Raw genomic sequence first — 26,694 nt, 5'->3', positions numbered from 1 at the left:
GAGAACGGTTTCATGACACCATGATAAAAGGAGGACTACCTGGTTGTATTGGTTATGCAAACAGTTCAACAAGTAGTTGGATGACAAGGCCATTGTTATTAAAGGTTAGAACATATAAATTTAGTCAGATGTTCGAAAGAGGATCCTATTTTACTCTTAATGGATAATTATGAAAGCCATTGTACATTAAATGCCGTTAATTATTGTTGTGAAAACGTAATAGTAGTTTTAACATTTCCTCCTCATTTCACTCATAGAATGCAACCTTTGGATGTGGCAGTTAATGGTCCTTTTAAAGGATAATTCAAAGCTGCCTCAGGTGGGATTAAAGCTCCTTCAGGTTGGGGCAGTTTTGAACATTTTCACGCGTGTTAAAGAAATAGGAATTCTGAATTAACTTTTAGCTAGATTTTGTTAAAACACTGCAGTTTTATTCCTTAATCATTGTTTTGACTGTTCAGAAAAAAAAAAAGTGGTTAGAAAAATTAAAATATATGATTTATAAAAAAAAGTTTAAAAAATGTTCAAAGCTGCCCCCCTCCCTTCCCCATCCCCCACCCCCTACTAAAAGAAGCTTTAGACTAATTTATTGAAAACGATGGATTTGTTTGCTCATTTCCGCCTTATTGCAGCCACAATCACTAACCCCATAGATTGCAGTGTATTCGGTCCTTTTAAAAAAAAATAAACACAGGATCAATGAAGCTGAGATCTTGGTTCAGTGCACTAAATGTCACCAATGGGCTCAAGAATCTTGTCTAAGAGGGCATTTTTTTCCTAGTTTTTTTGTTTGTTTTTTTTTCGTTTCTCTCGGGGGAAGTGTGTAAAGACTTAGTAAAAGTGTTGTTATCTAGTTCGGGTTAATCTTTACCTTTTCTAGGTAATAAGATAGTTCCACAATTTTGGTGGAGGTATTTAGCTTTAACAGCATAACCAGCTTTTTTTTAATAAGGCTACACCACTTCTGTCAACCGTTTCTCTCCTTTATAATACTATGCCAACTCGTATTACTTTGACATGAGCTAAAAATGTTAGAATTAATATATTGTTAGATGAAAAAATGTCTTCGTAAAAAAGATTGTACTTAAAAAAACAACTTAACATTGCTAAGCATGTCTCTTTTTAAATGGTGTCAAAATTTTAAGTTGGCGCATTAGTGTATCTTTTTCGCAGGCCCTTTTTCGGTCACAAACCTTTCTTTTTTATGTTTTTTTAGCGTTAACACTTGAACATGGTTGCCAAATTCATATTTATTTAAACTGCAGTTTGATATTTTCAAAAAAATCACTTAGAAATGCAAAGAGCCTAAAAGTCAAAACTATAACCAACTACCCAGGTCTCCGCTACTTGGCGTAAAAAAATTTGTGAGGAACAAAACTTGCGAGCTACGAATTGAAGATTTTAAGAAAAACTGACCAAGTTTTGACAGATTGAATTATTCTTTATACAGCATTAGAACATGTATCATTTACCTTTTTCAACGCAAGTTTTCTGCAAAAATTAAAAACAGTTTATAAAATGGTTATAAAGTAAGTGTTTGCTTTTGTTTTATGAAATTTAAGTTACAACGATAAATCCTGCAAAGAACTTGCTTGAGACTCGTTTAAAACTACTTTATCTGACTTCTTTACTCTTCGATTCACTCTCAATTCTCTAAAAAAAGAAATGAATAAATAGAAATAGAATAAAATAACCTGTAAATGTAGTTTGATAGAAAATGATTCCAACTAACATTCAGGCTAACATTCAACTAACATTCAAGCAATAACAATAGCAATGATTCCAGTAGCTAACATCATTTTTTAATTTTCAAATATTACATCTGAACAAGATGACGGCTGTTCTCAAATCGATAATTCACACTCAAATTCAAAACTTCATACAGTTTTTTTATTCAGCACTATTTTTTTCTTGACTAACGTTTTATTGTGATTGTTAATGCCATCAAAGTAAAGAAAACGGGTAATTCCAAATATTTCCCAAAACAACCTGAACAATTATTCCCAAAGAAACCATTTACTGGATTTTCCCTATTATTTCTAAATAAACATCACTTTGGTGACTAGTAATACTTTGTAATTTGCATTTTTCAAACGAGAAAACAAAAAAGAAAAAAAAAAACGTGTGCATTTGTATCATTTCATAGGCGCTCTGTTGATTTGGTTCAGGACACTCTTTGTAGTTTAAGAGCATTCTGAACCACAGCTTTAACAGAGCAACTTACCTATTTTGAAATCTTTTAACATTATTTTCCAGTTTATGAGATGCTAAACTGTTGAGTTATATACAGTAATATCAACACTTACTTTAAATTATTGTATTTCCTGCTACACAATAGTAAATTAGTTTCGTTTTAATTATATTTCATTTGATTGCGTCTATTTTTCCGAACTTCAAAAGATGTGTTTACACTTTAAAAAATTTAATGAACAAACATAAAACACTAATCAACTTACCATGTCTAAAAGTGTGAAAAGCAACAACTAAATACTTTTAGGAACAGTGACTTAACTATTTATCAGTATTTCTATCACTGTATGTTTTTATAATCTGTCAGAGGGTTATGCAGGAAATAAGGAAGATGTTTACATAAAAAAAATAGTTTTTTTTTGTTATGCAACTGCTATACCTGTTAAAAAAACTGTAACAACTTCAAAAGAGCCTTTTAATTGTTTAGAAATTAACAAAATTTAATTTAACTTTAACTAGACAAAAACAAAAGTACTTGGTCTGTCAAAAAGTATCTGGAAGAAAATAAACTTGCTGCTACATGACTGCTACAGAACTTATCAGATGTGGTCCTTGACCTTGTAAATGACCTTGCAGTTACTTGATTTTTAAAGAACTCATCAGAGGTGGCCGAAGAAACAATCTTTTTTTGCATCAAAACAGCAGCAATTCACAAAATTTTTCGACACACGTAATAAACAACTTTATGTAAAAACAAATACAAAACAAACATTGTTGCAAAGAAAAATATTAAATCTCACCGAAACACAGGATAGCTAACAATAACAAATAGAAATCCAACTATTAAGATACCACCTACAATCCAACCGACAATTTGATGACTTGAGGGATTTGTACCTGATTGATCAACATCTAATATCAAAGCGAAGTTTGTGAGATGGTTGCATTGGCATAAAACATTTGATGACGAAGAACCGCTAGTAGCGTAACATCCTTCAGAAGACCAAGACTTATCTATATCAAGCCAGAAAAAGGTTACACATTTATTGCCATTACCTAAATTTATGTAACTAATTCAAGTATCTTATTTTTATTTTAAAAACTAGGAACTTGTTTGCACAAAACATTTACTTGCACATAAATAAAGTGTACTTCCTTACACATTTTTGAAGTGAATACATCTTTAGGTTACAAAATTTAAGGAACTTTTTTTTAAAAAAAAAACTAAAAAACATTACTTTTTGAATTCTAAAAATAACACTACAAAATAAACACACCTTCTATTTTCCAGAAGTAACAAGATCTGTTGCCTGCAACACTGGTGTCAGGCTTGAACATCATTGATATTGGGTAGGCAGAATTATTCACAGTAACACCATTTAAAGTTGCAGAAAGTATAACGCTGTCTATGTTGTCTTCATCTGTTGTAAAAAAAGTCTTTTTTAAAAATGCATAGGAGTAAATTTGATTTTCCCCAGTGAGCAGTTGTGAGGGAATAACTATGTAGGCTTTAAAGCTTGAATCATTTCTAAGATCGTTGCCTAATATATTTACGTTTACACTACTTGCAGTTAGCTGCGAATAAATATACAAAGAACTTTGACTTGTATTGGAACTGAAGGAAGAAAATGCTAAGTTTTTCCCTGATATTGTAATATTTTTAGTCTGCTGCTTTGCCAAAGCATCCAATTGAGATAAAAATACAGTTGTAGAAGCAAACTTCTTATTTGCTTTTACAATCAAATCTGTATTTAAACTTAGTAGGTTATCAACAGAAGACAAAATTCCACCAGTAACCTGAAAATGATTGCTTAAACTGATAACTTATTCTGGAAAGCAAAAACATTAAAGAACATTTGCTTAAAAACTAAGTACATTTTAAATCAATATATACCCACCACTTCTGAAGAAGAGTTTACTTTGATTATATTTTGGATAACACCAGAAATTAAATCAATATCATATATACTTTTGAGGGTTCCATTTTGCAGAATCTCATTCAAACTATTTGTTGCATTCACAACATTTCCTGCTGTAACCTAGTTATAGATGCAAGCAAATGGATATATCAGACAGGGCTAGTTGTATTGATAATCTTAGAGCTTGTTAAAATATTTTACTGAAGCAATAAATTTATTGAATAAAAACAAAGTTTGTTTGAACAAAATCAAATTATTAAGAAGGAAAAAAGAAACTGTTTCTTGGAATTAAAATTAGTTAGTTGTGAAAATATCAAAGTAATAATCATTAAAAATAAATAATCAAACTAACATTTCTTAATATCTCAAGATTCTGAGTGATTTGCCATTTTGGAGGGCAGGCTAGTAGATCAGGATTCTCCCATTGAGAAACATCAAAAAGACTAACCCCTATACATCGTCTCTGTATACTTCTGGTTTTATCATAAACACAAGGAAGTGTTGAGACACTCCCAGCTAAAGTGACAGGAAATGTATACTCTCCTGTATAGTCAAAATCTCCAACTGTCTCACTTGTGCAGCAATCTTAAACAAACAAAAAACAAAATAGAAACTACAAAGAAAGGTAAACAATTTGACACAGGACATGGTAAACTCCAGTAACTTGGAAAACCATAGTTGATATTTAAGTGTTTCTTGTTCCAAAATTCTTGATAAATAAAGATAACTGTAATATCATTTCTAAATTCATTGTGCACAATGAATTACACAATGACGCAACTACAACACCCCTTGATCTCTAGATCACAAAGTCTGCATATCTATTCGGAAACTCTTCCTGTCTCATTTGCACACGCTCTTGAATAGTTATACGATCGCTCTTTCTAACAAAAACCGGTTTTGACCTTTGAGCACTTTCTTCATCACTATCACTGTACTCTACCGACTCTTCGTACTCTACCGACTCTTCGTACTCTACCGACTCTTCGTACTCTACCGACTCTTCGTACTCTACCGACTCTTCGTACTCTACCGACTCTTCGTACTCTACCGACTCTTCGTACTCTAACGACTCTTTGTACTCTAACGACTCTTCGTACTCTAACGACTCTTCGTACTCACACGACTCTTCGTACTCTAACGACTCTTCGTACTCTAACGACTCTTCGTACTCACACGACTCTTCGTACTCTAACAACTCTTCGTGCTCTAACGACTCTTCGTACTCTACCGACTAGATTGTAGTATGCTTCTTCCGTTTTTTTTTCGCCATTGGTGTCATACGGCCGAAATAGCTTGTAATATCAAGACAACTAAATTCTATGTTTGCTGTATATTTTCTCATAATGCTCATCCGCTTGAACAATTTAAATATCATTTCTAAATTCATTGTGCACAATGAATATGTAGTTCAATGACTATATATGGCTCGTTGTGCATAATTCATTGTGCACAATGAATTTAGAAATGATATTTAAATTGTACAAGCGGATGAACATTATGAGAAAATATACAGCAAACATAGAATTTAGTTGTCTTGATATTACAATAACAGAATGTTGGAAGACTTTTTTGTTAACAGACTGAAGTAGAACTTTAGTTTTATGTACAGGTAAGAAAAACGTATTGAGAACAACGTACAGGAATAACCATTCTTTCCAAGACTACATTTTAGTTTTCTTCAGCCAAGTTAATTGAACTCATTTAGTTTGTCTAATATAAATTAATTTGTGTGGTTTGATCTTTAAGCCAAAGAAATTTTTGGTTTCTGATCAAAATTTTATTCTCAAAATAAAAAAAAACAAAACGAAGTACTACAACAATTTTATGATAAAAAAAATTGCATGAACTTGGTAAAATTCACAACTTCACAGGAGGAAACATTTCAGACATTGCTAATTCTACTAAGTACCTCTAATTTAATTATTGATGAGATCAAATAAAAAGAAAATTAAATCAAACAAATCTTACCACAAAGTTTTAACTCTTTAGTAGTACTGCTTTGAAATAATTTAGCTATTTCTGTGCAACATTTTGTACGATTTCCGTCTGAACATGGATAAGAAATGTTAACCAAGGCACCAACATTTTTGTTGCTAAAACATGTTGATTAAGGGCAAAGTACATGTTAATTAAATACGCCACTTTTTAAATGGAGCTAATTATCAAATTTTGTTATTTAAAAGATAACTTGGATAGCTTTTTAAACGAAAATTTAAACGAAATAAGGAATTTAATGCACTATTTTCTTTTAACACAGAGTGCTAAGTGATGAAAAAACTTAACCTTAAATCATTTTATTTACTTTAAAAATTTTGCATTTAATTTACGCACATTACAGCACATCTTGAAATATTATTCCTATTAAATATTATTTTAAATGGAATTAACAAATTTAAAATTCATAAGACTCTTATTACCTTCAGAGTTTTTATTACTTTATAATTATTGAAAACTTTACTAAAATACAGGAATTAAAATACGTTTGAAATAGATTTATGTTTGAAATAGATTTAATAGACTTAAAAGACCTGCTAAAAAGTTTCAGTATTTTCCTTTTTTCAATTTTGTTCTTCATTAAAAAAAGTCAAAAATATTATGAATGTGCTCTTCATTGCTTTAGCAGTAAATAGTAAGAAAACAAAGAACACAGATCTTAACCTTAAATAAAATCATTAAAACATTAAATAATCAATTTATAAATTCACAATAAAATAAAAAGAAACCTGTCATAAAAGCGCATATCTTGAAATATTATTTCTTCATACGATGAATAACTTTTTTGCAGCTGTTAAAAATGAAAATAGATTGAGACTATTTCAAAAAAATATTCCTCACTTAAATGAATGAACATATAATTGAATAACTTTTTTGCAGCTGTTAAAAATGAAAATGGATTACCTTGAAGCTATTTCAAAAAGATATTCTTCACAATAATGAATGAACATATAATTGATAAACAGATATTTATGGACCATTTTCATTTAACTAACATGCCTTATAAAAACATTTTTGTATGACAATTATTTTATAAATAATTTACCTTTAAAAATAAATACAAAAATTGAATAAAGTGTTATAAAGATTTTGATCCATTTATAAATAAATTCACATATAAAATAAAGAAATCATAGTATGTAAGAGCAAAGTACATATTTATTGAATAAATACGTCACTTTTTATATACGTCACTTTTTGTATGAGTAAATTTAAAATTCATAGGACTCTTATTAGCTTTTTGAGTTATTATTGTTTTTACAGGTTTGATTATATAGGTTTTTATATAGGTTTTTATAGGTGTTATAGGTTTGATTAATAATGATTCATTATAAGAGTAACAAAATTCTTGCAGTAAAGTTTTTCTTTTTTTTTTGCTTGTTTGCATCAATTATATTGAAATCTTGAAGAGTCTTTGTTTATTCAATGATATTCAATGAAAGTAAAATCATAAAATCACATTATGTAGATTTTGATACTCCTATTGAATTATCTTTTTTTTTTTAATTTACTTAAATACATAACAAATTTTAGTGACATAACAAAAAGCACCTTATTTAGTAAATCTTTGTATTCACGGCTTAAGATATTTAAGTATTGATCATTCCACTTTTCTGATATAATTAGATTTGCTTTTGCACAAGTGTAATCTAAAGAGAGGATTTTATGCATTTATATTTATATGAATGTATAATGCCTGTGTGAATGCATGAACGCATGCAGCCACTCATAAAAGTCAATATCATCCCAGCATAAGTCACATTTACAAAGAATCCGAGAGAAGCAAAAAACTTATGTTGTAAATATTTAAAGCTGAATTATATTTTTATATATTGCAAAATGGCCATAAAAAATTCCTATCCAAAAAGTTTGAGGTTTTATTAAAACATCCCCACTGCAAAAAGCTGCATCTGGAAAGGTTTGGTGATTTAAAAATGAGAAAACAAATCCACCATGTTTGTTTGCCGTATACAAGTGGGTAGGTTTTTGGTAGCAATTTGATAGTATGGGTTTCAATACCTGCAGTTGGAATTGGCAATCAGGCATTTATTGAAGGTATACTGGATCATTGCCAATACCTAGAGATTTGCAATGGAGTTAACTGGGTACTGTTGACAGGTTGCACCACACACAACTCTGAATCTTCCTGCAGAACAATGATTCTAAGTATATTTATAATTTCCATGTATCTTTTATACAATACTTGTCAGGAGATCTTAAGTGACATTTTCCAATGAAACCTTTTATATGTTTCACTGAAAAATATATTTGTTATAAATTTTATTTATTACAAATATATTTATTTACAATAAATATATTTGTTATAAATAATATATGTATATTTATTTGTAAATAAATAAATATATTTATTCATAAGAAAAATATTTGTCACTGCTATAGTTTTACTTAAAAAAGTGTCACAAGGATAAAGTAAAAACTTTCTCTCATTTTTGTAAAAATCAAAATAAATCTTAATTATGCTGCTTTCTTATCATAATTAAAAGACAGACCATAAACATCAGATACTTTAGATAAACATCAAATACTTCAGACAGTTTGAAAAAATTTTCTGAGGTTTATCTAAAGTATAAAACATGACTAAAATATTATGAAAAGTAAAAACTTATTTGCTAAATTTGCTGTACCCTTACCTGACAACTGCAACTTTATCTTCTCTGAAGAGATAACCTTATTAGTATTCTCTACCACACATTGATAATACCCTTGATCAGAAACTGTTAAACTGTTTAACAACAGACCTCCAACACTGTATTCATGCAGCAAATAACTGCTTTTCAAACTTTCTCTTGAAAACTGTGCAGCCTTTTCAGCATTATTTATTGGCAACATTTTAACTCCATCTTTTAACCAATATTTGTTAGCAAATTCAAAAGGAGATGTGTATATCATACTGCTAATAACAACATTTTGTTTGAACTTTGCAGTACCATTTAACAAAATTGGCTTGCTTACAAATGTGGTGTCAGGATCTGAAAAACATTTGGAAAATGTTTAAACCAATAAATATACCAAACACATTGACAAATTTTAAAAAACTCATAAATTAACAACAATTTAAAAATACTCACCATTGCAAACATCAAAGTTGTAACTCAGATAATCAAAGTCTTTATTGCAATTTTGTATTGCTTTACATCTTTCTAACCATTGATTGTAACTTGTCATACATCCATTATTGCAAATGTAACTGCTTAAAAACCTCAGTTTTAGCTCTGGTATTAGAGAAAATATATTTCTTTTCTCAAAAGAGTATCCATAGACACTAATATTCATATTACTAACGTTTAATGGAACCTTCAACTGCATATTTAATAATGGTATTGTTACATTCATTTTGTCAGATGAAATAGCATTCAGTTCACCTTTGAAATAAAAAGTTGCATCAATACTGACAGAACTAAACTTATTCAAGAGACTGAGTGGGTTAAATTCAAATGAAATTATGCGCTCCAAAGAATTAGGCAGATAAAAAACAAATTGTTGTGTTTTATTCTCTCTAACAGAAACAAGACTTGTATAGTTTACACACTGTTCAACTATGTTTTTATAACTTGTAGTAGAACGATAACACCTATCTGTGATTAATAGAGTCAAGTCTAGATTTAAATTTCGAACTGGATAACTTGTGTCATCTATTACTTTAATGCTCAAACTAATAGAAGTGTTAGGAAACAATTTTCCAAAGATGCCACTACTTGTGTATATCCTACCAGTGCTATTGTTAATGCAAAAGTCATTCAAGAACATTGAGCAGTTGGAAGGAAACGTTACATTACTTTCTTTAACATATTTATCAGGTGCAGTAAAGTAGTACTTTAAAGGGTTTGTAGCACTTACATACATAGAAGAGTTGCCAGGAATTACTTCAGTGAAAGCGTACTCATCGTTGAGATCAAGGTAGAAGACTGTTTTTATCATTGTAGGTGCAGAATTAACTAAAGGGAAGAAGAACATCATTTTTTTTGTCAAATGATTATGTTGAAAGCTGTTGTATTTGGTTCTTTGTGCTCAGTATAATATAATTTATCAAAACATATAGTAAACTGTAGCAGGACTGTTATGTCACTATATTTCATATATACATTATGACAACATAAAAAGTTTACCGTTGCAATATCCATATTTAGCTTTCATTCCAAAAATATCAACTTCAGCACATGTGGACTTGATGGTAGTATTTTCAAACAAAGAATTGTTGTATATCTTGAAGTAATTGATACAAGTTGAATCTAAACAGTAATCATTCTGTCTAATCATCAAAAAGGTAAAATCAGTAGGATATTTAAATGAATCACTAGAATAAGTGAAATACGTAGACACATTTTGCTGTATATTTTTAAAAGTGATGTTGTAAACATAGCCACTTTTGGCAAGGAGTGGGTGATCTAGTAAGGTATAATCTCCATTAAAGTAATATTTAGCTGCAGCTGAGTCATTGTTTTGAAGTTGAGTTATCAGTATTTCCATATAATTACCATTCAGATCAGTGGGAAATTTTAAACCTGTAATGTAGTAAACATCATCACCTATTGTAAAACTAGATCCATCAGGTCTGCTCGTTGTTAAAATGGTGCCATTATAAGCTTTTCCTAAAAAATACTCTGAATTACATTTTTCATGCATAATTCGGTATGTAGAAGTCATGTTGGTACAAAGTGATTGACAGGTTATTGTTAAGTCACCAGAAGTTTTACGTGGAGGATACAGTTCTACATCAGAAACTTCTATGCTGATAGTAAATACTTCATCAGGAGTTACTTTCCCCAATAAGTTGATTGTAGAGAACATCGTTCCAGAAGTGCTATTGAAACAAAACCATCCATTAACACTTACAGATGCAGAGCCACAAAATGGTTCATTAAATGTAGCATCTGATGGTGGTGAAGAGTAGAGTGCTTTTACACCTAAAATACTATACTGAAGCGGTTTTCCCTCTGGATCATACACAAAACTCGAAATAATAGGTACAGGTGTCTGAGTTTTTTCCATTTTATCCCAATCCAGATATGCGGTTGTGGTCTTGATAATTGGAGGTTTATTATCTAAACAATTTAGAATACTATTTAAAGCTTAATTATATATTTTTTCTCTGTAATTATAAACTTGTATACTTTTTAATTTCATTTCATTTATAATGATAAAAAATACTGAAAAAATATACAGAGCACTTTTAAGGAATATCTGTTAGGATTAAAAGTAATTCTAATGAAAATTTTAAGAAAAAAAAAGCACCCTTTTATTGCTGATTTAAAGGAATAAAAAAAATTAAAAAAACAATTTAGTCATTTTGAAGTATATTTAGAGTTTCACCAGGTTTTAATTTTAAACTTTATGCTTTTTGTCATTAACATTTCATATTCATAAATGATTAGAGCTTTCAGATCTTTTTAATTAATCAAATGAATTTTAAGGGGGCAAGATTTTATCAAATAAATAAAGCAAAAAGCAGAAAGATTTCATCAAATGTAAAATTTAACAAATTTCTATCCCTTTCTGTTTTAATTTTAAATAATTTTTGGCTTTTTAAAAAAAAAAGCTTTAGATGACAATTGATATATTTTATGATTTACTTTTGAGGAAACCAAAATTTAAAATGAAATTCATATCTGCTATAAATAAGCAGGATAGAAGTGTGAGGAAAATATCAGTAATCAGTATGCTGGCCTCTTAAGTGTGCTATAAGAGAAACTTTTATGCTTTGTATAGAAGAAATAAGCAGATTACATTTTAACATATTCTATTTAGTTAAAAAGCAGCCAATATAGCTTGTATCCTAAAAGCATAAAAAAGAATAAAGATTTTCATTTTAAGTCAAGAGCTAACTTTTTGTTTATGTAGAAAGTCAATTTAATTAAAATCAAAATTAGAAGATTACCATCACAATATGCATACTTTGCAATGAAACCATATTGATCAATACATGGACAATCTTCAGCAAGTTTATCTTGTTCAGTAAGATACTGTTTTGTAATGTTAATGCATTTAGGTTGAGAAGAACAGAAGTCATTTTCTTCCACAGTAATAATTTGTATAGTAAACAAAGTACTTAACCTTGTCACATTGTCAAAAAAAAGAGTGTCATTAGGTTTCAGTTTAATAGGTGGCTTGACCAAGACTAATTGTGTTGCATTTAAGTAAACAAAAGAAAAAGTCATGAAATCCAAATTTCTATAGAAAGAACCATTTATTATGGAACCTTTGGGTATAGAGCCTGAATTCTTTATACTAAGCTTGATTCCTGAAACATATAAGGTTTTTTGCATTAGTAGATTATATCCTCTAGATATATTAGATATTATCATATCAGTGTTATAACTATAGCTATTGCAATCCAATTGAATTGAATTGTATAATGCAGTTATACTGTTACATGCAGAGAACAGCGTTATGGATATCAAATTGTTATTACTATATTTAGCAGATCCCTCAACTGTTATCAGGGTCATTTCATATCGACCACCAGCTTTTTGCTCCACTTGATTGTAATACGAGGTTGTATAAATTGTTCCATTGAGATGATTAATGCAAAAGCACTTTCTTCGCACAGGGTATTGTTGCAGAGTTTCATCAGCACAATCATTATTGCTTTGATTCTCAGCTTTCTTTTTCCAGCTTACATCACCTAAAAAATATATACTGTTATGACTATCTATCTATCGATCTATATATATATATATATATATATATATATATATATATATATATATATATATATTAATATATATATATATATATATATATATATATATATATATATATATACACACACACACACATTTAACAGAAAGTATGAGGAAGGTCATGATTTTTTCCTTTTAAGATATAAATATATTGAAATTGTTTATTTTCTTGACTTAAATGTGTGTCTTTATGTTTTAGTTCTTGATTCTAGTATATCAGCAATTGTTTAGATCATTTTAGCTTATTTCAATAAACAACAGGCACAGTACCTGCCTCAAACTTTATGTCGATAGTGTTTATATATAAGTTAAAACAGAAACTAGTAAGTGGTATTGAGTTTGAAAAGCAGAAAAATAGCAATATTTAGTACTGCCAAACCTCTGATATGTATCCAGACAAATAATTAGCCAGGGTCAAATACTTTAAATGTAGCCGAAAAATCTATGGACTCTGCTATTTAAATCTTAGTATAGATTATTTATATTTATGATTTTATAATTTAAAAATAAGGTTAAAATAAGATCAGTTAAAACATTTTTTCTCTTTATGCTAATTTATAGTTTGATTCAATATATTTTTTATTGATTTTACTTATTTCAAAAACTGTTATAAAATTTTTACTATTAATTTTAGAGGAGTTTCTCATCATTGTTGCAAAAGTAAAGCTGTAACCAATAGAGTAGATATTGGTGAATCACTTGGAGATAAACATGCAGAACAAGTAGCATCTGGATTGTTAAAGCATAAAATGGAGAGTGAAAGCATTGTAAGTGTAGAGCAGTTCAAGATGTCTACAGGTGGAAATCTTTTCTCTGTTACAGTTGGAGTAAATGAAATTAAGTCAAAAAGAAAGAAAGTAAATCATATCTTGTTCCAAAATATTATGGAGCTATCAAATGCATTAGAACTCTCTATAAATAAAACCAAAAAAATCACGTTCCACTTTACACAGGAATCTAACAAGTGCTGTAGAATCAATTATTAATGTTAAAATGACTGAATTGCAGGAAACTCTGAATATCTTTAAATGGTGGTCAAAACTTCTTAAAAGTTATTATTGTTTTTGATCCAAAAAATCATTATTCTTCCTTTGAAATATATGAAGATTCTGGTGTCAAGCAATGCTATATTCTTGCCATTGTGGAGATGGTCTTAGAGGATAATGGCAATATCCAAAAATTATTGGCACTTCTTCAACTTGAAGAAGTAAACTTCAGTATGGCATTTGACCTAAAGTGTGCAAATAGTGTTTTTAGAACTTTCAAGTCACTCTGGTAAATATGCCTGCCTGTATTGTGAAGGAGAATGCTCCCTTGAAGCAGGGAAACTAAGAACGTTGGGCTCTATAGACTGATGTTATGATCAATATGTATATGGTGGAAAAAAAAGATTGAAAATGCAGGAATACAAAAATGTAATAAATCCTCATTTCCTTTACTTAAAAGAAGATCAAGAAACTTTTCTTGAACAAATTGTTCCTCCACCTAAGCTTTACATTATGATGGGAGTTGTGGATAAACTTTGTACTTTGCTTTAATACGTTTGGCCAGCTTTTCAAAGCTGGTTGAAAACACATTACATATTAATGAGAGGGTATCATGGTGTAGGCTTAGATGGAAACAATGATAATTGATTTATGCCCCTGTTAGATATTTTGGAGAAGGATGTGACCTTAACTGCAGCAATCAATATTTTACCAATAATGAATTGCTTGCGTAAGTTTTCATTAGTGAAATCAGCTGTGTTTGGTTTGGAAATGGGTACAGATATTTCTGTTAAAATTCAAGATTTCAAAAGTTCATTTTCTAGTCTTCAACTATATACAAAAGATGTATTTAGCTATGACTTGACAGTTTCATGGAATATAAATATTTTAGTGTGTCACATTCTCACCTTTGTAGATTGCAATATGTAATTGAATTGCGTGAAGAAACTATTTACGGCGGATTTGATTGACGTAGTTTATTTGATATGTTGTAAATATAGTTTAAGCGGTTTATTTTATGAGCATATTTGAGGTTCTTTGTATAGTATAAATTGAAGGAAAACTTTTTGTAAAGGAGATGATTTAAGGAGAAGAGAAAATGTAGAGCTGAAACGTTGTGTTCGCTGCGAGAAAAAAACACAATAATATTAGCTTAGGTTGCTATGAAAAGACTTGGATGAACTATAAAAGAAACATAGGACAAAAAGGTTATGGAGAAAAGCTAAAATCTGCTGTGGTAAATTTTAATTTAAACAAGCATTAACTTTAATATCATTTGTGATACAGATGTATTTATATTATGGTTTTTTTTGTTAATGAAATAAATAAATATTAATGGGTTATTTTGACGACAATAATGGCTGACTTTATTAAAACTTTGGAAGAAAAAAACCCAAAAATTATGCGTTTTAATTTTGGAAGTAACATATTTAGCACTTAGTACAGATTTTTTTAACAACATATATTGTGTTTACTAATGCATATGATTGATTAAATGTAAAAAAATCAGAAGTGGGTAGAGTTTCAACCTGGGGGTCAATTTAGAAAACTGTGTTGCTTCACTTTTTCTTTACAGAATTTTTGTTAAGTTAGACATCCAGATAATGTATACAATTGGGAAGGATTAACTTGTAAAACCGGTAAAGATAGGCCAAACGACATCTTGACTCGACTTGAAGATTTATTTTATATTTGAACTAAAATTTTAAAAAAAAAATAAATTGGAATATTGTAAAAAATATCGTTATTATACCGATAAATATCGGTATTCTCGTTATTTTTATGTATTCCGATAAACCGATTAAAAAAAGCCGATAATATCGTTTCAAACGATAAGTTATCGTTTGGTTATCGTTTCAAACGATAACTAAACCGATTTTATCGTTTCATAGACAAACTCATATCGTTTGATATCGTTATCGTGTAATATATTTATGGGTTCAAAATAATAACGATACGCAGACCCTTTGTCCTGATCGCTTTGCGGACCTCCAAAATATAATTTGTAGATTTTCATTACGTCACTCGTAATTTTATGTCGTTGTCCCGAAGCTATAAATGATCCTCACACATAGCAAAACATGTGTGGATGATTTTTACATGTTAAAGGCATACGAATATTTAAATTAGTCAGCAAAAAAAATCTGAAATGAGAAGCAATATTACTTTAATTGCAACAAAATCATTAAAATACTACGAAGCATAATTTATCTCATCACAAAAACTAAACGTGCCACAGAAAAACTTAACACTGGGGCCAATGCTATAAACATTTCGAAGTTTTTTTCGAGAAAAAAAATCTTTTGTAAAAACGCAATTTTTTAAGTAAATTACTTTTTCGTAAAAAAATGCGCAAACTCAAAGAATTCACCGCTGTTTGTATTTTTTTCGGCCATTGCTAAAAAGCATAAAACGTATACGTCACTAAAATTCACGTATTTTTTTTTTCCGTAATACGTCATTCATACCAATTTTTATTTTAATTTTTATTTAGTAGGCCTACTTAATAAACTTTATTAGTTATTAAGTAGGCTGTGCTGTCTATTCTACTTTTATAAATATTTTTACATTCTAGTACTTGGTTTTTAAAAAAACTGTGTAAAATTAAAATAGGAACATGGATTTAATTTTTTCGGATGAAGATGAAGTTGCAGAAAATGAGCTTCGATACCGATTGCTTTGAGAGGTTGATGTTTAAAACATTACTTAAAATTACTAAATTTTGATGTTTCTTTAATGATTTTTTGTCGAACAAAGTCAGAAATCATACTAAATAGGCTCAAAAATTATATATTTTTGTTTTTCAATTTCATTTTAGTTTAATAGCCGCTTTTTTAACGGAGATGTTTCTGACAACGTTTTTTCGAGAGCAGTATCGAGTCCCAAGAGCTCAATGTTAGTGTATTAAGTTAATAAAACTATTGTAAGTATATATATATAAATATATAATATATATATATATATATATATATATATATATATATATATATATATATATATATATATATATATATATATATATATATATATATACATGTAATTATACATATTTTTATTAAAATAGTTTGCTAATTTAAACATACTAAGCTTCCCCAGAAGAACCTCTTTGTTTTCTCTGATCTTTAATGCTTTAAGTTCTTTAGACAGCTTTTTTTTTTGTTGTGTATTTGTGTATTTGTATATTATGGCATATTTTATTTTGTTGTGTATTTGTGTATTATATGGCATATTTGTCGACTATTTATTTTTTTCTTTAGCCAAACACTATGAAAAATTTGTTTTACCAAAATAACTATCGAGAACCTACATAAATAAGCTTGGAATGTTAAATTCATGCATGCATTGTTAACGAAACACAACAAGGAACTGAATAATCGATTAAATGCAGATTTTAACTAATTAGTTTATTATGAAGTTACCAAAATCCTTTTAAGCTTTATCTATAAATATCTACATAAAAACACAAACAAAGAATGTTCAATGATTTTGAAGCGCTAACGTTGTTCCAAGAATGGCCGCTAAAAATCACGAAGGAAATATCGAAAATTGAGATCAAAAATTTATCTGAAGATTTTTTTCGAAAAAACGCATTTTTTATCTGAAAAGGCGATTCCCTGGTTCGTTTATAGCATTGGATTTAAAAACGAAGTTTTTATCTTAAAAACGGAATTTTTCAAATGTTTATAGCAATGGATTTTTTTTTCTTCGCTTTTTACGGTAAAAACTTCGTGTTTTACGAAAAACCTTCGTTTTCTATGTTTATAGCATTGGCCCCAGGTTTAAAATCATCGTTGTCTAGCAGACATCAGGACTCTATCTGGTCCTGATGTCTGATGAAAAAAAGCTTGTTGACTGGTGTCATCAAAACACGAAAGCTAAAATCTCCATGCTTTAAGTATTTTCTTACTTAATGCGGAGATTTTTTGCTGATATAACAAATAGTCGTAGAAGTATTTATTTAGTAAGGGTCTGCGTCTCGGAATCGTTTTCTCGAAATGAACCGGGAAAAGCGTAACGAGACGAGAAATTTCCCGGAAAAAAATAACGAGACAAAGGAAACGATTATCCCGGAATAAAGTTATAAATCGGGACATAAATTTTTTCTCAGAATTTAAAAACTGTGTCCCGGATAATTATGAAACGTTACGAGACAGAGCAATTATATTAACTAGATATTAAGGGTCTGCGTCTCGGAATCGTTTTCTCGAAATGAACCGGGAAAAGCGTAACGAGACTTAGCAATACTAAACTATTTTAAGATTTTTTCCAGGCGAAAAATCTCCTCAAGTTCTCAACCGCTCCATTAAGAAAAGACGACTTTCCATCCCATATTGTCTTATAAAGCGCAAGTCAAGCAAGGCAAGACTGAGTCAGTGTTTGAAGTACAAATCCAGAGATCCAAACAACTTCGAGGTGACTTGGATATTATGAAACTTCTGGCAAGGATGAATCTTCTATTCAGCTTTGATGAGGCAAGACCTTTCAAGGAGTTTATGCACTACTTAGATCCAAAGCTGAAAATCAAGGCTGCCACAACTTATTCTAGGTACAAGCTGCCTTTGTTGTATGACAATGTCAAAACGGCTGTGGATAAAGTTTTGGAAACTGATCTACTGGAAAGTCCGGGAATGGCTCTGAGCACGGACATTTGGACTTCAAGGAACTTTGATCCATACCAATCATTGCCTGTTCGTTACATTGACAAGGAGTGGACCCTGAACAAATTTGTCGTTTCTGTCAGTCCGTTCAGGGAGAGGCACACAGCAGACAACATTGCCAAAAAGATCGACACTTAAGTTAAATTACAAAATGTACTTTTTTACATGAGTTAATTGTGTTCAACAGTTAAAGTGATATGCCTGATCTCACCAATATGCACGTTTATAATCAGTGCAAAGAAAAGTTAGTTATTTTAGTGTTTGTATTAGACACAAATTACCATACTGTGACAATACTAGACATTTCAGTTTGCTGTAATTTTTTGTTACTTTTTTTGTTACTTTTTTAGGTCGTAACTCATGACAATGCTGCCAATGTCAAAGCTGCAATTCCAAAGTGCACTTTTATTGATGAGTCTTTGCTTTGTGTGGACCATACCTTGAATTTGGCCATCAAGGACACTGTCGATGCCACCACAACAGTAGATCATGCAATCACTTGTGCTCAAAGGCTAGCAGAAAAGACGCACAAGAGTCATTTGGCGAATGAAAGAATCAAGGCCGAAATTGCAGCTATGAACAGGGACATTCGTCTTGCCATGGAAACCGATTCAAAGGAAAATGTTACAGAGTTGGTCAACAAAAAATTCATCACTGCCAACAACACTGGCTGGAATTCTACATACATGTGTGTGCAGAGTGTCTTTGACATGAAAGAACCTCTTTTGGCAATAAAAGCAAGGCCATTGACCCAGCAGATGTTGCATCTCTTGTGCCCTCTGAATTGGAGTTTAAAATCTTTGAGGAACTGTTGCCTACTCTCAAACTGTTGGCAAAGACATCTGAGAGACTTAGTGCAGATAAAAAGCCAACTCTACACATCGTTGTTGGTGGTCTCCACAATTTGCAGCACCACATCAACAGGGTTGAATTGGTCTAAGATGATTTGTCAGACACAAGGAAATCTTTTTTAAGAACTTTTTCAGCCAAGCTTGATAAAAGGTTTCCCAATGCTGGCGCTCATACCATGTTTCTTGGTGTTGGTCATCTCCTTAATTTTTACTACAAGGGTGTGGCATCCAAAAAATTTGGAACCTATGATAAAACCTACACGTACTTGTTCCAAAGTATAGGTTCCAAATTTTTTGAAAACCACACCAATCGTCATGATTGGCTCAACAAAATCATGGATCAACCAACGGCCACTGCAAACTTGGAGGAGGAAACAGATTCGTTGGCTCAAGACGTAATTGAATTTCATTCTCATCTCACAGCAATTTCGGACAAGTCCGACATTGCCAAGGAATGGGATGTCTACAAGAATATGCATCCCTGGCCAATGAAAGAGGCCCAGGATAATATTCTTGGGTTTTGGAAAAAACATGAAATGACTTTACCTCTTTTGGCTGAAGCGACACGGCGTTACCTGGCAAATCCAGCATCTTCGGCCATTTCCAAGAGAGCCTTCTTTGCAGGAGGAAACATAGTCACACACAAAAAGACCAAGCTTCAGCCGGAAAATGTTGAAAAGTTGCTCTATATCCAACAGAACTATGACTTTGTTCAAATCAAGTCCTGGAAACTGACCTCAGAAGATGACAAAGATCCTGGTAGGGCATTCACAAAAATTCTAAAGAGAGATCTTAACTTTATCTTTGCCTTTAGTAAAATCTTAAATTTTGCTACTTCCATTTATTGCTTCTATGTTTTTTGTTTTAACTTTAAACTTTTAAATTCTTTTCAAACTGAAATTTTGCTCAGTTTAAAAAAATTTTGTAAATTTCCTTCCAGATTTGTTGTCTCAAGAGAGTGATCAAGCCAATGTTGTTGAATCAGATGATGTGGTTGAGATTCAGCTTAATCCAAGACTGCCAAGTCAGCCGATGTCACGAGCAAGTACGGCCTCCTCTAGAATCTCTACTGCTACATTATCTCATGTACCAGGTATTACACCACTAATCACCAGTTCAAGGAGTTCTGCTCCAGCTCCTTTTGCTGGACCATCCAAAGCTCCAACTGATGCACCTTCAACTAGTGACACAAGTAAATGAATTGTTTGACAAAGTTTGTAATTAAAAACTTTTATTTATTGCCGATAAAATTTAGTTAATTGCATTACAGTACAACAATCACAAATAAAAAAAATGAAACACATGCAAATTTTCATTTCAATTTTTATTTGTCTTGTTAAGTCTCGGTAAATAGTTTAACTACGATAAAGTAACCAAAACAATTGTAATGGCCGAGCGCCCCAGCAGAATACTAAATTTTAGATTAAGGATTAACTAGTATGTCTTGTTATGTCTCGTTATGTCTCGTTATGTCTCGTTATGTCTCGTTATGTCTCGTTATGTCCCGTTAAAAAGATGTAAATTCCGGGAAATTGTGAAGCTCCTATTTTGTCTGGGACATCTCGTCTCGTCTCGGTATCGTCCCGGATTTCGAGTGAAAATTGAAAATTGTCTCGATATTTATCGCTAATCGGGACAAAGCTTTTAGGATCGTCTCGGCTCGTCTCGATTTAAAAAAATAACGAGAGCAGACCCTTATTATTTAGTAAGTAAAATCCCTAATATCAGTATTATCCGTTATGAGTAAAACTCTTGAAGGTTTGGTTGCTATGAGCTACAGCTCTTATACTTGAAAAATATTCCTGGTTGAAAATTTAATCTACTTTTACAGAAATCTTGACGTCATGCTTAGAGCATGGGGTACAGATATATGAGGTATTAGAACTCCCCATTGGTTTGTCGGCAGAAATAACTTGAAAAATTTTATGAGGATTCAGTACGAATACTTCTTGATCAGAAATAATCTTGCAATTTTTAACATTAGTTTCAAAATCCACAAATCTGAAAATGGAAAACCACTTCCCTTTGAAGTTTGTCTTTGTTAATGACGTAATAACGAAATGAAGCATTTTTTGTTAATAATAGTTTTTTTCTTTTTTTGTTTTGGTCATAGAAAATTTAAGTAAGATAAAGGGTACTCAACGCTGTTTGATTTTTCAACATGCATTAACGGCGTAGAGTAGTTTGGTTTTTTGAATCCAAATTTTTTTATTTTAATTAGTAAATGTTAGTGTTTTGGTTTCAAGGAACCCAAGTTTTTTTTTTACTTAAATTAGCATTTGTGCGCTCTAAAGACTCTAACACTCATACGTGAATGTAGTAAGAGCCTTATGTATACGCAAGACTAGGGTTAGGACTATTGTAATTGTAATTGTAAAAATTAAATACAATTATATATTACAATACAATGATATTGTATTGTATTTCGTTTTTTCGAAAAAAATCTTCAGATAAATTTTTGATCTCAATTTTCGATATTTCCTTCGTGATTTTTAGCGGCCATTCTTGGAACAACGTTAGCGCTTCAAAATCATTGAACGTTCTTTGTTTGTGTTTTTATGCAGATATTTATAGATAAAACTTAAAAGGATTTTGGTAACTTGATAATAAACTAATTAGTTAAAATCTGCATTTAATCGATTATTCAGTTCCTTGTACAATACAATAATATTGTTTTGTACAAGGAACTGATTATTTGTTTATTTGATTATTTGATATTAATTGTTTTTTTTCTAACAATACAATAAATTCGAGAACTATTGTATTGTTTTGTTTTAATGAATTACAATTACAATAACTATTGTATTGTTTTGATGAAAACAATTACAATAACTAATGGAGTGTATTACTTTACATTATAGTAGAAAAGCTAACGTATTTTAAAGTATTTATATTCATCTCTGACAAACTTACTATTATTTTTGCTATTTTTTATTTACAGATTTGAAATATATTGCAAATTTTATTTTTTACATATTTTGATCAGAAGAAATTTACGTTAAAATTATTTTTGTAACTTGTACATGCCGATCCTGCGTGGTTGTGGTGACAAATTACCATGAGAGTGCCATATATAGCACATTTATGATGATCATTAAAAAACCAAGTTATCTCATTTTAACCGATTAAAGTTGTATAAATAGGGTAAAAACATTATTTTATATATGTTGATTAAAAAGTAACAAATGCGGTGTTGATCTTCAAAATATAATATAATACGCAATCGGTATTAATCTTGATCACCTTCGGATCATATTTAGATTTCGCATCACCTATCTTGTTATGTATTTCTAAGCTCTAAATGGCCGCAGAATATTGCCTGTCTGATGATAGCCTTACTACTTAAAGTTGCCCAATTTACCATTCTGGCACCCCTTCCCCCTCCCATTATGTTTCAGTAAAATAGAATCAATCATTAAATATTAGTTGTACCCTATTTCAAGGGTACAAGAGTATATAGTCGGCAACTGGACTATTAAAACATTTATTAAATTTTGACAATAAAATAACTTTTTTTATTACAATAATATATTGTTACTGTATAACAGAGACGAATTACAATACAATATTTATTGTTATTGTAGTGGGTCATTACAATACACTTTTTTTTCAGATATTGTTATTGTTTTATAAAGATTAATTCCAATACAATATTTATTGTTATTGTATTACAGAATTACAATAGTTGTAAATCACAAGTATTGTTATTGTTTCTAAATTAAGTTAATACAATAACAATAATTATTGTTACTGCTATTGTTTTCATTACAATTACAATAGTCCTAACCCTACGCAAGACTTATTCAAAAAATACGTGTTTTGTCATATTATATTGGATCGAGAAACCGAAACTTTTTATTCAAATCATAATTTGCAAATGACAATAACACGCGTTCGTGTGCGTGTTACAATTCTCAGGTATGCGTGCAGTTTACTTTTAATAACAAATTTGCTTATTTTGACCAAAAAAAGCTAGTATTAATGTATCATATGCTGGATATATAACTTGTGGCACGTCTGGTTTTGAATCCTACAAACGATATTTGAACTCATCAAATCACATGAGACACTGACTTTTGCTAAATTTTGTGTGAACCAGTAACCAATATACTTAAGATTGTTATTTCTGAAAGTTCCTCAGATATAGCAATAAGTACTTGTTGCAAGACACCACCATCTTTTGCAATTCTTTGAATCAAATGCTGGTATCATTAATATTGTGAAAACCCAATAAATATTCTTTTTTGCTATCTTTGTTTTTCTTCAATTTACATAAACCAACACATTATACAAGAAAAAAAAACCGTATGCTTTAATCAGTAAAATTTATTCATATATGCTTAAGCCAATAAAAAGTAAGAACTACTTTTTTAGAATGAAAAATTAACAAACGAGATTTCCGTAAACTTTCATGAATCTATTTCCTTCATCAATGCCAAGTTTGATCAAATATTCAGGGAATACTTTTTTTGATAAAGAAATTATGAGATTGGATAAGTTGTTACACTGCATAAGGCCTTATGGTTGAGCTATAAAAATGATTAGGGTTAAAGAATCAGAGAATGGTTGTCTGATTGAATGGAACTTGGCACAAAAGTTTTGCTCAATTAGTTTTGATAGTGTAACTTAGTTAATGAATATCGTTATTCGACAGTCACGTACAAAACTTAATTTAAACTATTGTGATATCTGTCTCATAAAACAATATTTGTTCACTGGATGCTCCCTGGTAGTTATCTTTCGTGTGATTTAAAGAGATTGTTTCATTCATTTTGTGAGATTAGTCACTTCTGAATGATTACTTTCATTCAAAGTAACAGTTCAGAAAATGGCAACCGTGATTTCTTGTTGTCATCGGTTTTGAGAACTTGAAAAGGGATGGAAGTTCAACATCCTTTCTTTCTTTATTTCTCCACAGTGCTTAGCGACAAACCCGGCATGCCCCTTTTGCACCTTTTGCACCCCTAGGGTCTCGGATTTTGGCTTTATATACTTTCTTGAGTATTTTAGTTTGAAGCCCAATCAGCTCTCGTGTTTTCATCATGCGCATAAGACAACCGGTTCTTCTGCAATCATCTTGACGATTTTCATTTAGCTTTCAAATTCTGTAGCTGTTGTGTCTGTGATCCTCAAAAGTTTTTGACCAAATAAAGAAAATATTGTTTCCCAGAAACTTAAAATTAGTGTTGTGAGCAAAACTAAAAGTTGTAACTAACTTAACTAAAAAAACTATAACTAAAATTAGCCGACTAACTTTTTAGCCTAACTAAATTTACTTGACTAACTTTTTAGTCTAACTAAATTTAGTCGACTAACTTTTTAGTCTAATTAACTTGCTCAATAATATAGTAAAACAAAAAAAATGGATTTGTATTTGGCTATTGGTAAAAAGAGAGTTTTATTGAAGCATGGCATTTGTCCCATTCATTAAGTATGTCTCATTGAATGGGACAAACATAAAAGAGTTAAAAATAAACGTATTTAGTTCAATCACTTTTCAAATTAGTTTATTAATTGTAAATTTAGTTAAATATATAGATACATACATAAAGACTACACAAAAAGTATTTTTAACTTTAAACATTTTAAAGTTAAAAATACTTTTTTACTTTAAACATTTTAAAGTTAAAAATACTCTAATTAAATTTCAATCAAAGTAGAACTTTCTCATTTTAGAATATTATATTTAGTTATTTTTATTTAGGTAAATATTGCAGTATGAAAGTGTGTAAATAATACCCATTACCCATGGGAATAAAAGTAAGGGACTGCAACATCCCTCTGCTAAGCTGTAAATAATACTTTATTAAGTTCATTCAATAGGTAGTACTTTGTCCCATTCAATATGCGTATCACTTTATCCAAAAATGATTATTCACACCAATAACACCATTAATTAAGCTTGATTGTTTTAATCACTGTAGTACTAGAGACTGCTATCTATTATAGCATGGAATTTTATTTTCCATTACTTTAAAAATTGTTGCAAAATCAGAAAAAAAAAAAACATTTTTAAAAATTACTTTTTACATTCGAAAGCACAATAACATCCATTGTCATTACGGTCATAGAGCAATAGGATGGATGAGTTGGTCAGTTAAATTCTTGTTTCTATTACTCTTTGCTACAGGAATTTGAATATCCTTACATCGATACTTGTATAAGAATCTGAGTTTGTCCCATTCAATAATCGTCCCATTCATTAAGGTTCTCCCCTAGTTGTGAAGTGGTTTGAGCGCCTTTTTTTTATAAACAAATTTTAATGAATGTCTTTAAATTGATTTATCTGTCATAATTCATATAATTTTGACATAATTTCTCCACACAACAAAATTTAAGGAATGTCTTAACTGACACTTCAAAGTAATGGCTTCCCGCTATATACAAGATAAACCGTTATTCTCAAAAATATCTTTAAACTTACTTTAAGAAACTGTATTTTTGAACTATGTCGAACAATAATGCATTTTCTCCAATTGAATATGCTGCTCCAATGTCTGGTTTAAAGAAAAGATTGGATAAAAAAAAGACTTAAGATGAACAAAACCTTGTAAATCATAACGGTAGCGAAACAAGTTCAAGTTTTTTATCCGGTCAAACAGAAATTGAAGTTTATACTCAGTCCATTGAAGAAGCAACTAAAACTACATACGAATATTACTCAATCGAGGAGGAAACATCAAAATGGATATGCAATCAATGTAATTGTAACAGACCTAAAAAGTACTCATGTAAAACATCAAAGAGTTTACTAGATCACCATCTTAAACATGATCACAAAATAATAACGCAGAAAAAAAACCGAACTACGAGTAGCTTGTCAAAAGAAATTAGCGATTAGATTGATAGAGCTCTTCTGATTTTCATTATTGCTTGTTGTCTTCCATTAATGTTGGTAGAAAGTAATGCATTTAAAGAATTTGTTTTGTGTTTAAATCCAAAGTATAAAGTGCCTTGCCGAAAAAAGTTAAGATCTCTTTTAACTGAGTTATATCGAGAAAAAGTTGAACTTTTGAAGTCAAAATTATTATCAATTAAAGTTTTAACTAGAACTACTGACAGATGGACGTCCTGTCAAAACTATAGTTACATATCTGCAACTGCTCATTTCATTTCTGACAAAACAAATTTCATCAGTTTTTGTTTGGGCTTTGTATACCTTAATGGCCGCTATGATGCAGATAATTTAAAAGAGGCTTTGCTAAAAATTGTAGAAAATTTAAAGTGGATGATAAAATAATGAGTATAGTATCAGACAACGCCAGTAACGTACGGAACTGTCTAAATTCTTTAAAGGTTTGTTTAAACATTTAATCAATAAGATGCATGGGACATGTTTTGCAATTAGTTCTTAAAAATGTCATAGATTTAGTTAAAGGTGAAAAAGATAA

At 30.3% G+C, this 26,694-nt stretch overlaps 1 protein-coding gene and 1 pseudogene across 9 annotated transcripts in view; one reads left to right on the top strand and one right to left on the bottom strand.

Moving 5' to 3' along the window:
* Positions 1-1,361: 1,361 nt before the first annotated feature.
* Positions 1,362-14,163, top strand: LOC149886348 (uncharacterized; annotated as a pseudogene). Its single transcript, XR_016454495.1, has 2 exons — positions 1,362-1,529; positions 13,443-14,163. The product of XR_016454495.1 is annotated as an uncharacterized LOC149886348 (transcript).
* The window catches only part of LOC149886347 (uncharacterized), a 30,264-nt gene continuing 5,080 nt past the window's right edge, over positions 1,511-26,694 (bottom strand). For 2 of the 8 annotated variants that reach the window (XM_090094033.1, XM_090094034.1), the window contains exons 4-15: positions 12,004-12,750; positions 10,235-11,170; positions 9,197-10,063; positions 8,759-9,097; positions 7,659-7,756; positions 6,836-6,897; positions 6,081-6,205; positions 4,462-4,694; positions 4,089-4,229; positions 3,468-3,987; positions 2,991-3,204; positions 1,511-1,653 (exon numbers count right to left, since the gene is read on the bottom strand). In XM_090094033.1, the coding sequence (XP_089950159.1) occupies positions 1,563-1,653; positions 2,991-3,204; positions 3,468-3,987; positions 4,089-4,229; positions 4,462-4,694; positions 6,081-6,205; positions 6,836-6,897; positions 7,659-7,756; positions 8,759-9,097; positions 9,197-10,063; positions 10,235-11,170; positions 12,004-12,750 (4,373 nt within the window). In that variant the 3' untranslated portion in view covers positions 1,511-1,562. Of the gene's footprint in view, positions 1,654-2,990; positions 3,205-3,467; positions 3,988-4,088; positions 4,230-4,461; positions 4,695-6,080; positions 6,206-6,835; positions 6,898-7,658; positions 7,757-8,758; positions 9,098-9,196; positions 10,064-10,234; positions 11,171-12,003; positions 12,751-13,187; positions 13,308-13,430; positions 13,723-14,702; positions 14,813-16,877; positions 17,038-26,694 lie in introns of those variants that run through there. The other 6 variants (XR_016454494.1, XM_090094035.1, XM_090094037.1 and 3 more) reach the window with 6 other exon arrangements.

Source organism: Hydra viridissima, unplaced genomic scaffold, assembly GCF_058129835.1.
Source record: "Hydra viridissima isolate aposymbiotic clone 2 unplaced genomic scaffold, HvirCarnegie_v1 scaffold_7, whole genome shotgun sequence".
Classification (NCBI taxonomy): domain Eukaryota; kingdom Metazoa; phylum Cnidaria; class Hydrozoa; order Anthoathecata; family Hydridae; genus Hydra; species Hydra viridissima.
Note: the sequence above shows the minus strand (reverse complement) of the source record. Positions and strands in the feature narration are given on the sequence as shown.